This window comes from Physcomitrium patens, chromosome 1, assembly GCF_059467195.1.
Source record: "Physcomitrium patens ecotype Gransden chromosome 1, ASM5946719v1, whole genome shotgun sequence".
NCBI lineage: Eukaryota > Viridiplantae > Streptophyta > Bryopsida > Funariales > Funariaceae > Physcomitrium > Physcomitrium patens.
In genome coordinates, this window is record NC_143410.1 from 18,016,618 (window position 1) to 18,028,811 (window position 12,194).

At 34.5% G+C, this 12,194-nt stretch overlaps 1 protein-coding gene across 1 annotated transcript; it reads right to left on the minus strand.

Annotated features, from left to right (window-relative positions):
- Positions 1–6,058: 6,058 nt before the first annotated feature.
- On the minus strand, positions 6,059–10,466 carry LOC112285461 (putative protein phosphatase 2C 57). Its single transcript, XM_024526312.3, has 4 exons — positions 9,182–10,466; positions 7,696–7,863; positions 7,296–7,507; positions 6,059–7,063 (listed from the first exon to the last, which is right to left on the minus strand). The coding sequence occupies exons 1-4, from the start codon at positions 9,440–9,442 to the stop codon at positions 6,466–6,468; spliced, it is 1,239 nt and encodes a 412-aa protein (XP_024382080.1). The 5' UTR covers positions 9,443–10,466; the 3' UTR covers positions 6,059–6,465.
- Positions 10,467–12,194: the final 1,728 nt, after the last annotated feature.

Below are 12,194 nucleotides of genomic sequence, written 5' to 3' on the forward strand. Positions count from 1 at the left end.
ATATTTGCAAAGATTCATCTTTTTTCTTCACAATAATTATTGATGCACTTAGTAGAAATTTAGAATATCAAATGAAATTCTTTGTAAGATTTTTGTAGAAATAATCTTTTAATATTGAAAGCTCATTCTATAATAGATTGTAGATTAAGCCAAATGGTGCGTGAGCCTCTTCTGAAAGATCAATAGCATAATCATACAATTTATGTTTTAGCAATTTATTAATATTTTTCTTATCAAAGACATCTTAAATGACCTTACACTGCTCTTAGATAGCTACTACCAAGCTTGCTTCCTTACAAGTTAGAGTTGTATAAATGATAAATGGCTTTTGTTTCTTAGCTATTTTTATAAAAGCCCTTGCTCCAAAAAAAAATAAGGACTTTATTGTTGATGACTTCTTAATAGGTTTTTTCAAAAGAATTCTATAAAAAATTCAACCTTATGAAATCTCCAATCTATAGATAGATTATATCTTTTCAACCACAAAAATCCTAAAATAATAGGATTAAATAAGATTTTAATAATATTCAATATTATTTTATTATCATAGGCTTCAAATAATATTTCTAGTAATATGATATCATGAGTAATATTGCTTGAAGATAAAGATCAACTATCTATTACTTCTATATATATATATATATATATATATAAGTTTTAATCTTTGTGTTAAAAGAATTTTATGAAGTTTGAAAAAAATTTCATTTAAAATGCAAGCAGATATTCTTGAATCTAATAAGACATTTTTTTGAAGTTTTTATAGGCAAAGAAATAAAGATATAATAAAACAATAAGCAAGTTAGATAGAAAGAAAGCAACCTTGATGAATTTGAGGTGTTGAAATGTCCAACTACATGATTCCTATTATGGCTAGGCTTCTTTGTTTTGTTAAACAATTGCACTCCTAGTCTTATTATAAATTATTTTTTTGAACAATTCTCATATTTATAGCCTTCTTTACCATAATATAAGCATAGACCTTATTTAAATTGATGCTTCTTTTCTTCTATTGTAAGAGATTTGAACCGTATTGCATCAATTTGTATATCATCAATTCCAAAATATGGAAGTAATATATTTATTGAATCAATAGAATACAAAGTTTTAGTATATTTCTTTGTCAAAGTCTACAAGAGTTGATCTTGATGGTATTGAAATAATTGATTATTACACTTCATAGCTTGGCTGATAGCTTTATTGAGTGTTTGAAGTTCATGTAATGGTAATAATAGATCTTTTATATCATCTCTTATTTTCTAATAGAATTGGCTTATAAGAGCTTATTGATCCTAATTGATATTATAAGCTAATTTCTTAAAATTAGATGCATAAATTGATGCAAAGCATGAAATTTAACATAATGAGCAAATATTTGTTGTTGTCAATGAAGCCTTGTCATGTTTTCCAAATGCCTCTATAAATGCTTCTAAAAAAACTTCAAAGTTGTTCAAAATTGAAGATCTCTTCTCAATTAAAGGACTAACCAAATATAAGGCTTGATTTGAGAGCAAGGTTCCAATTAAATCAACTCGTGAGTCTTTTGTTGGATAGAGCTCAAGTTATAGAAAAATTATCAATCGAATTTAGTTAACAAACCCTCAAAAATTAAAATTTGTACTATCAAATTTTTTTGGAAGATTAATCTAAGGTTTCTTATGTTGTTAAATAGGTGAATTATTATGTGGAAGTTTAGGTGCCATTACTTCCTTGGATGTAAAAGCTTAAAAAGTGGTTGCATCACAAGCTGAACTATTCTAAATCTTACATTTCTATGAAATCTTATAAAATATTCCTCAATTTTAGCAATTCTATAGGATAAAGCATTCAAAGTATTCATAATAATATCTAACTTGGACCCAAGAGATTCAACCATACTAACATCTTTACTACTATCCATCCTAAAAGAAAAAAAGAAAATTTCTAAATAATATTAGTTTAGAAGAACATACTATATAACCTCTAAAATGCTTCAATGCCTTCAAGAACAAAAGTAACCTACTTTCTACCAAAAAAGTTTAAATTATTATTTTAATAAGAAGGAAATATTAAAAATATGTCCCAAATACATTATACAAGAGACCAAACAAGAAGTTGAATAAGTGAGTTTTAATAAGAAAGCTAGTAAGAATTTGATTAAATCAGATAAGTACAAAATCAACACCAACAGAAGTGATTAAGAACTCTAAGAAGTGTTTTGTTTAGATTGTACATCCTTGAGCCTCGATTCTAATATATACTAAGTATTAAAAAGCTTCATGATAAATTTCCATATTACTTGAAGATAAAGCAATCTTAGAAAGTTGCTTGGATATCTTCTTTAATTATTCCAAAACTTTTAAGAATCTGCTAAAATATTTTAAAAGCCTTCTAGAACTATCTAAAAAAATATATATATATTAAAATATTTAAAGAATATTTTATATTCTTCTATTAGATAGTTCTGGAAGGCTTTCAAGATATTCTAACTCCTTTGACATTGTATCCAATAAAGATTTATTAATAGATTCAAAGAAAGTTCAAGCTATAATAGAGTAGGCAACTTCAAAGATAATACAAAATCTCCAATGTTTCCTTAGATTTGCTAATTTCTATCAGATATTTAACAAGAATTATTTCCAAGATGTTTTTCTTTTCACTTGATTGACATCCAAAGATAAATTGGAATTGGAACCTTAAACACAAAAAAAAATTGAAGATTTGAAAGCAACTTTTATTACAACTCTAATCTTAATGCATTCAAATTTTACAAAGGCCTTCTATTTGGAGATTGATGCTTCCAACTTTGCATTAGGATTTGTACTATCACAAATAAAAAAAGATAGAAAGCTCCATCCAATTGTGTTTTATTTTTTAAAAAAATAATTATAAAAATCAATTATGAGATTCATGATAAAGAGCTTCTTGCAATTATAGACTATTTTCAAGAATGGCATCACTTATTGGAAGGTGTTAGACATTCTATGACTATATATATAAATCACAAAAATTTGGAGTATTTCATGTAAGCTTGGATTTTGAATCGCCACCAAGCTCATTGAAACATATCATTATCTTGTTTTGATTTTGTAATTACATATCAATCAAGAAAATAGCAAGGACTATCAAATACTTTATCAAAGAGATCATATCTTATTCCAAAAGTTGGAGAAGCAGCATTTGAATACCAATATACCACTTTCTTGAAGCTAAAATAATTTTGTCTTTATGCTAATTTTATGATTATACTTGTTGATTTAAGTTTTTTTGAACAAATTCATGCAACATCAACTAAAGACTCATTAATTTATAATATCAAGCAATGCCTTAACAACAAAAAATTTAAGTTTGTAGAAGATCTTTTGTATTATGAAGATTGCTTAAATATTCCAAAAGAATTGACTCAACTTTGTGTTCTTCAATTTTATCATGATTTCTCAATTGTAGGACATTTTGGATTTAATAAAACATTAGAGCTTATTTCTTGAGATTTTTGGTGGCCTCAAATGTGGAAGACTATGAAAGACTTTGTTCTCGCTTGTGACATTTATTTAAGATATTAGAATTTTCAACATTGTCCTTATAGACTTCTATAGCCACTATCCATTTCAAAGCAACCATGGTCTTCAGTTTCAATGGAATTCATTATTGGTTTGGTGCCATCAACCACATTTGATGCTATCAATGTTATTTTGGATTTACTTACAAAAATAGCATTTTTTTTCCATGCAAAAAGATAATTTTTGGAAAAGAAATGATAAGGGTCTTTCTTAAATATAAATAAATATATATATATATATATATATATATATAGATATCATAGCCTACTTGATGACATCATTTTTAATTGAGGACCTTAATTTATATCAAAGTTTTTAAAATTATTTTTTGAAATAGTAAAGGTGGATATTAAACTTTCTTCTACCTTCTACATTTGAATAGATGATTAAATAGAATAAGTCAATCAAATTTTGGAACAATATTTGCAATATACCATCAACTTTCAATAAGATGATTGGACCTCATATTTATCTTCAGTGGAGTTTGCTTATAATAATATTCTTCATTCTTTGACTAAAAAAATACCATTTTATGCCAATTATGATTATCATTCGAAGCTTGATTTATTAGGTATATTAAAGGATGAAAATCCAAGAGCTGTAGGTCTTACAAATCAATTTTCACAGCTCTAGACAACTTTGAAGCTCTATATACAAGTTGCTCAAGATTCTTATAAAGCATCTTTTGAAGAATTTAAAAAGGAATTCTCTTTTTTTTTTTTTAATTTGGAAATTAAAATATGGCGTCTTTGGCAAAATATCCAAATCTATCAGCCTTGCAAAAAGTTGGACTGCCTAAGACTAAATCCATTTTGTATTCGAAAGCAATTCAATCCAATGGCTTAGCAATTGGAACTATCCACATCTATAAATGTATATCCAAGCTTTTCGTGTTGCTTTTCTAGAGGCTTATTCAAAATCAAGAATTTCAGGAAGAACATAACCATTACTGCATTCTGTTGAAATAAATAATCATTTGGAATATGAAGTTGAAAAGATTCTTGATTCTTGGCAAAGAAGAGGCAAGTTTGGAGCATTTTATTCATTCGCACAGCTACAATGTGAATGAGTGTACGTGGGAACAAGCCAAATATCTAGTTAATGTACTGCAAAAGATACAAGAGTTTTATTGACACTATTCTCAAAAACATAAACTTATTTTAAAATGACTTCTCTATGAAGCTACTGCTAGGATATTGTATATAATAAAGAAATCAAATATAGAATCAAATCTCCTTGTGATACTTTGAGTTAGAAAGAGAAGTGATAATATGAACATTCAACAAGAAGATTTTAGAAATATTCTTAAATTATTTTATTAGGATCTAAGAGGTTCTAGAAGAATTTTTAAAATATTTTAATATGAGGTTGTAAAATATTTTTAGAATATTTTAATAGAAGATTCCTAAAAGATTTGTACAATATTGTAAAAGGTTCTTGAAGGTTCTTAAAATATTATAGTAGATTCTAGAAAGTTTTAGAAAGATTAAAGAAGTTGACTAGGAAGCTTCTTAAGGTTGTTTCATCTTCAATCAACATGAGTTCTTAAGAAGCTTCCTAATACCTAGTATATATTAGAATTAAGACTAAGATGATTTTTAGTCTTGATAATACATTTGTTGGAGTTTTAGTTTATCTTTCTTAGTATTGATCTTATACTCATCGGGTTTAATCAAGTTCTGTCTAGTTCTTTTATTGAAATTCTTTTGTTCAACTTCTTGTTTGGTCTCTTGTATATTGTATGTGTGATAATAGCTTGTAAACAAGAGCGAGTAAATGATGTTCAATCTTGAATGTATATATATATATATATATACAAATATTTATTTATTTATTATATTTATTGATCAATATATTAAATCATGGTATAACATAAATATTTCTTGCATCTTTTTTATTTTTTGTTGAGTTCTTTCAATTATTATGTTTTATTCTTTGGTGGTGAAATTTATGATCATTCTCAGAAAAAATTCTTTATATACATCAAATCCAAGAAACTAAATAAAACTTTATGGAAGAGATGAAGGTAAAAGTAAAAACTGATATGAATCACAACTCACCTCACATTTTTTTCCAAAGAAGTTACATGCATCTCAAGGAAAAATCCATTTTTGGACACATCTATTCAAGGGTAACGAGCCACAGAGTAAATAATTATCCTCCAGAATATTATCAACGGTTAGGGAGAAATTTGCATTAATTGCAGATTTGATGTCAGGTAATCCATATTAAGGCAATAATATTTGGATAGTCAACTGTAACTTGGCATTAATGATGTAGAATGAAAGTGAAGAATACTCGGATTCGTTTTATACTTTGGGTTGCAGACTGGACATTAAAATCCAGAGTGCTCACCAGAATCCCACAATCTAAAGATAATATTAATGTTGCAATTACAAATATTGTCAAAGCGCACATGCGCACACTTACACAAAGCATTTTAGATCCCTTACAGAGATCACGTTCAATAACTTCATTTGCAGCAATGACAAACTATCAATGGGTTCATTAGTTTCACGTGGTTACCCTTGTGCAAAGACCAAATAATCTCAATTCTGAGCACATCAAAGTGCAGGCGAGCAAAGTTTGAATGCTCGTCCCTTGAAATTGGGTACAGTGTCTTGTGACGGGTCTTATCACTGGAAGAAAGGGAACCAAGGACACTATTTAGCTGCTCAGAGTTTCAACTATCCTGCTGCGCCGGTATAACACATCTAACTTAAATCTCAAATGTAACTGAAGATGATGCCTAACAGAAGTACTGAGGTTGCCTAAAGCCTTTATTCCATCGACTTCCTACCCAAAAAATACTTTTCTGTTGCCTAGTTGCTTCTATCCTCAGGTAAGTCTAATTCTACTAAGATGGAACATTCTCGTCAATTTGTTCGAATCCTACCGCAAGCCCCAAAGGGAAGCAATGAAAATCTCTTCAAACAACGCACCTGCGCTCACTTGCAGAAGCTTGAGCAATATCAATGTCCTTCTGTACAGAAAGCATTTTCTTAAGACAGAAGTTTCTAATAGTAGTCCTCCTTTCAAGGACAACAAGAGGCGGAGGGGCATCAGCCTTAAAACAAATTACGATGACAGTTACATTGTCTTGAGAATTCCTTCTCAAGGCCTCGACGACGAGTTCCTTTGAACAAAGCTCTGGGTCATTGTGACGCTGCAATTGCTTTCGGGCAAATGAAATAGCACCCTCATTGGTAAATACTTCCCACAATCCATCACACCCCATGAGAAGGAACTCATCGTCTTCAGAAAGAACCAACGACTTAACGTCTGGGAGTGCGCTCAAAGGACCTTTTCCTCCAGCTTCTTTAAGACCCTGCATGTGCCAGTCTCCGATAGCTCGAGCAACTGTTACCTGTCCATTTACATATCCATCCACCACGTAACCTCCAACGGATTCGATGCGAGACTTTTCCCAAGCAGAGCTTGGATCATGGTCTTGGGACATCGGCACGGCCTGCCCCTTTCGACACAAAACTGCCCGACAGTCACCAGCATTGGCAACTAGCAAGTTTCTGCAAAACAACCCAAGATAACCCAACTCTCAATACCTTAGAACAACCTTCTGAAAAGCTAAGTGAGCCATTCGATCCATGTTCGAGTGATTGTTGACGCACGAAGTTACGACTCAACAATGCAACAAGGGATACTCACTCAACCATAGAAAGGACATGGCTGCGGCACTCTGCTGTACAGCTAGTACCAGATGATCAGACAGTTACACACAAAGAACGACCATACACTGACCTTCCTTGTAGAAGTGCGGTTAGCACAGTTGTTCCAGAAGAAAGACTGTCATCCAGTCTGCACGCCTCTAAAAACTCTTTATCCAGTTCTAAGTAAGCATTTTTCACAGCATCTTCCACACAAGTAGGGAAAGACACATCCCTTAATATGAATGGTAGTAGATGCTCTTTAACGTAACATGCCGCAGCTTCACCATCATGACCGTCAAAGACCTGAAAATGAATTACCCACAACACCAATTCAGTCCCAAAACTTCATACCACATTTCAGTTGATGTGCATATACTCAGGAAAGCAAAAAAGGCTAAAACGGTCAAGTTCCATCAGCATTATTACAATGTAAATATCTAAAGAGCCTTCATGGTCAGTATATAATTCACATTTATAACGCAGATATTTACCCCGTAGAAGGCACCTCGAGTACCCAAAGTTTCCTCCAAGTTATCCACACACACATGTGCATCTTCCATAGACCGCCTAATTCCCCTCTCTGCACAACCTCCAGAACGATACTCTGGAACATAATCAGGAACAATATAAATAGGCGCTTCACTCGATTCCATTTCTACCTGCACACAACCAAACATTGCATTAGGACATTCTGATACGTACTTACCAAAAAGAACAGAATATTCAATTCAACCATCAAATAGACAGATTCTTACAAAAAACAATTTACACAAAATAAAAATTCAATGAGCACGTATATTTCCTGCGAAGGTATAATAGAAAACGTGAGATCATAAAAACAGCCGAAGCGCGCAAAGACTTCTATGACGGCAAATGAAATACTCAGATGAGGGCTACAGCTTTGAGAACCTGTATTCCAGAATGGATGTGAACATAATAAATGAATTTAAATGCCTAATGAGTTACGGGAACCGCTACACAAATTTAGCAGACCCAGTAGAAAAAAGTAAATAAATACACCAAGGATCAGATTGAACGTTTAAAATATAAGCAAAATAATCGGTTAGAAGTATACCACGGTGCACACATCAAAACTAAAAGACTACGACGGAGCAGGAAGATGATAATTTAATCTTTTATGGACAGACAGGACAGATACGAATAGGCACTTGTACTTCAAAAAAAAAAAAAAAAAAAAAAACTTTGAGGCTTCCCAGTCTCCGCCGACATTATAATTTCCACACAAACTCCACTAAATCGATATGAAGCCGAAGATCGAGCTACAGCGACTAGATAAAAGTGATATTAGATAAGACTGTGTGGGCTTTGTACTCACAGTAAATGAAATCTAACTGGTATAATCTAGAATTCTTCACACAGGATTACGTCCTGTCTTGCTCAACTTCAAACATGAATCTTTTCCTCTCTTTTTCAGAAGACGGTAGACACGGGATGTGTCACCCAAATACGATAATTAACATATTCTCCCAACATTACGAAACCAAAATTAATTCCTCAGCGTATAGCTTCAGACACGGCAATAAGATTGTATCGCACGTGTACATGAGCAATATCTAGTCTTTCTCTGAGAGTTACAATTGAAGCTTAAATGACAACAACTCAAATGTTGCTAACTGCAAACAACGCCGCCCACTAACAATCTCGCGCAAGGCAAGTTCAAGCCTCTGACTTCGGTAGCCAGAAAGAAGTTAGGGCTACCGGAGATAGAGGCTTGACAGAAAGCGAGTCGAACATGAAACAAAGAGAATATTGAAACCATACTTACACAATATCCTCATTCGATGCATACCCCCATGACAAAAATTAAGATATGGCCGTTACTTCGGTTATGCCTCGATCGATCTAGTAAAAATAATCCTTTCCTAACAGCACCATAATACTAAATAAGAAATTGAAGTATTGACTACCCTACACGAGTATAACCCCAACCCTAGATGTAGGCATGCGGCATGTTACCTTCTCTGCACTTGTTGCAGGAGATGCCACAGATAGAGTTTCGTCACTGCAAACCTCCGATATGGAGAGTAAAGAGCTTGAATGATTTTCAGTCAAGCTGCAGCCATTACTTGCAGCAAACACATTGGCTCCCGCTTCTGCTGCGACGTGCATACCGCTATCCCCCACAGCCCCGCCTTCTTTGTGGCTGACAGCAATGGAAACTTTGCTTACTCCATCTAAAATGCTCACAGGATGCGCGACTTCTGTACCCACCGCCATACTGGAGACGTCTTTTAAGCATGTACCCACCTCTCCTGCTCGGAATACCTCCTAAATCCCACTTCCCTATCCTTTCACCTTGATTCCTTTTATTTCTATCTCCAAACTTTCCAAACTCTGTTTCTCACATACGACAACAACCAACCACTCCCGGAAGCAAGTTAGCGGCAGAACCATGCCACCTATTAGAACTGGGAAGAAAGCACCCTCTGTCTTGATCAACTGCTACTGATAACCACTCCACACTCCTCTACAGACGAAAGCTCGAATAATTTCAAAACAACGCCCCTCAACCCGTGTAACACATATACATCATCACAGCAGACTCCCAGAAACATACGCTCTTTCGTCGTCCCTTCTTGGAAGACCCTCAAAAACCGCCGACCAAACAGTATGTCAAAAAGTCGCAACACTAACCTAGTCTCTCTCTCTCTCCCGCTCACTCTCTCTTTCTCTCGCTCCTTCCGATCGTTCAACGCAAGCTTCCAGTAACATCACACCCCACAATTCTCCTTGCGACGCCAACAAAACGCAAAACTAACTCACCGCCCTATGGTCGCATCCGTCCCAGATGGCCGACCCACAAACTACCAAGACAGAGAATCCCACGCCAACGCGTAGAAAAAAGAAAATAAAATAAAAATGGGAAGATGGGTGGGACAGGGAACTGAGGATATGGGAGGGCGGGCAAGCGATGGTGGAGGGATGGCAGGGGAAACACAGATGGCAGTGGCACGCACAACCGACGCAGTCTTCGAAATACGCAACCCAGCGGCTTCCGGTTCCCCTTGGCTTGCTATTTCTACTCTGCCAGCACCAGGCCTCCCTTTTCCGTTTTCCAACCTTAAAAACTGGGCCAGCCGAGAACTCTCCACTGCTGTGGCTTCTGCTTCTTCTACTCTGCCTTAACTTTCTGACTGGTTGGCTGGCTGGCTGGCTGGGTGCTGCTCTCCGCAACGGCGGTGGTGGTGGCGGTGGTGCTCTGAGATTGGCGAGGACAAGGGAAACTGTGGAGGGAAATCATGTGTCTTATGCGGAACGAAATGATACGCCCTCGACGGATTTCACCACCACGACTTGGCCCCCCCTCCCCCATCCATCCACTCATCATCATCATCTTCATCTTCATCGCTTGCTACCCTCTCGTCTCGTCTAGTCCCGCTACTTGTGGCTGACGGACGCCCCGTTTTGGCGCTTTTCTCTAGAATCATCCGCACTTTACCATCTTACCATCTTACCATCTTACCCTCCTCCTTGCTTCTTCTTCTTCTTCTTCTTCTTCGCATTGTGCCCGCGTTTTGCCTGCGAAGGGGCTGGCTGGCCCTCCTCTCGTCCATGCGGTGCGGGGATTGGATGCGACGCGCTGCGGCCCCCCCTACTCCACCCCTAGCTTTGGATGAATGCTCGAACGATGGATGGGTAAATTCGTCAGTAGATGAATTATGTGTTTTTGTTTGGATGATAACATGGGGTTGTTTGTGGATGAATGTGTGGCTGGATGGATGGCTGGTCCTGAGGATAATGGGTCTCGTGTAACTTCCGACGACAGTGTGCTCGTATGGTATTTTTATTTTTATTTTTGTTTTGTTTTTCTTATCCCTTGCAGGGAGTACGCCTCCCCCCAGTGCCGTCATGACATCTGGCGTCCTCCGATTGCGCCATACTGTGTTAACGTGGATGCCTAGGGTCTACGTGTCGATGGTGACGTGTCCCTCCCTCTTTCAGTTGGGCCAAGTCTGACCACGCTGTGCCTTTCCTGATTCCTACTGTCCGTTTGGGCCTTTCGGGGTTCAATTCCAATAGAGTTTAGCCATTTGTGTATGTTTTTTTTAATTTTTCTATTTTTAGTGATTTTGATTAATCCTTGTAAGGAAAATGGGTCTAGAGATGTTGAGTGTCAAAAGAACTGTGCCGCTTTTGTTTCATCAAGTTTGTGGTTTTATACCCCTTTTCCATATGTTTGACTAGACTTGGGATGATCCGTTGACATTTTGCATTTCTTAGTTTTTTATTAGTTCTATTTTGTAAACGTGCAATATGATATGTTGGTATATCATTAAGATGTAAGATTCATGTGATTTTATTCAAGGATTGTTTTTTACCAGCAATGTACATAAAGCATTGTTGTAATGCTTAGTAAAAAATCACATTGTTGTGAGTGTGATTTTGTTGTTATGATTCGATTATTTTGCAATCAAAAATGCTTTTAATTTTTTTCTAAAAATACCAAAATCCTTCTCAATGTATTAAACAAACCATTAACAATGTGCATAAGACGTTCAATGCACTCTGTATAGCAATAATTTTATTTAATGTTGTGTATGAATTTATAAATGAATGTACTTTTTTTGGCATTTCATCAACAAATATTGAAAGTTTCTAACACACACACACATATACATATATATATATATATATAACACAAAATTCAATTTTACCATAATATTTTAAAAAATAAAAAATAATAATAATATCACAAAAAACATGTAACCACTAGAAGAATGACATTTTTATTTATATTCAGATTAGTTCACACTAAAATTCATTCAAAAACTGTATTCATAATTTCCATAATTTTTATTTTAAAAATAATAAATAAATAAATCTATCTTTGTGATAGAATCTGATATTCTAGGACATTAAAACAAGTAAAATTATTTTCAGTTGTAATATACATATATATATAGGACACATAAAATTTAAATATTTACATGATATCTCAACATGATTTTAAATTATTTTTTCTATCTAT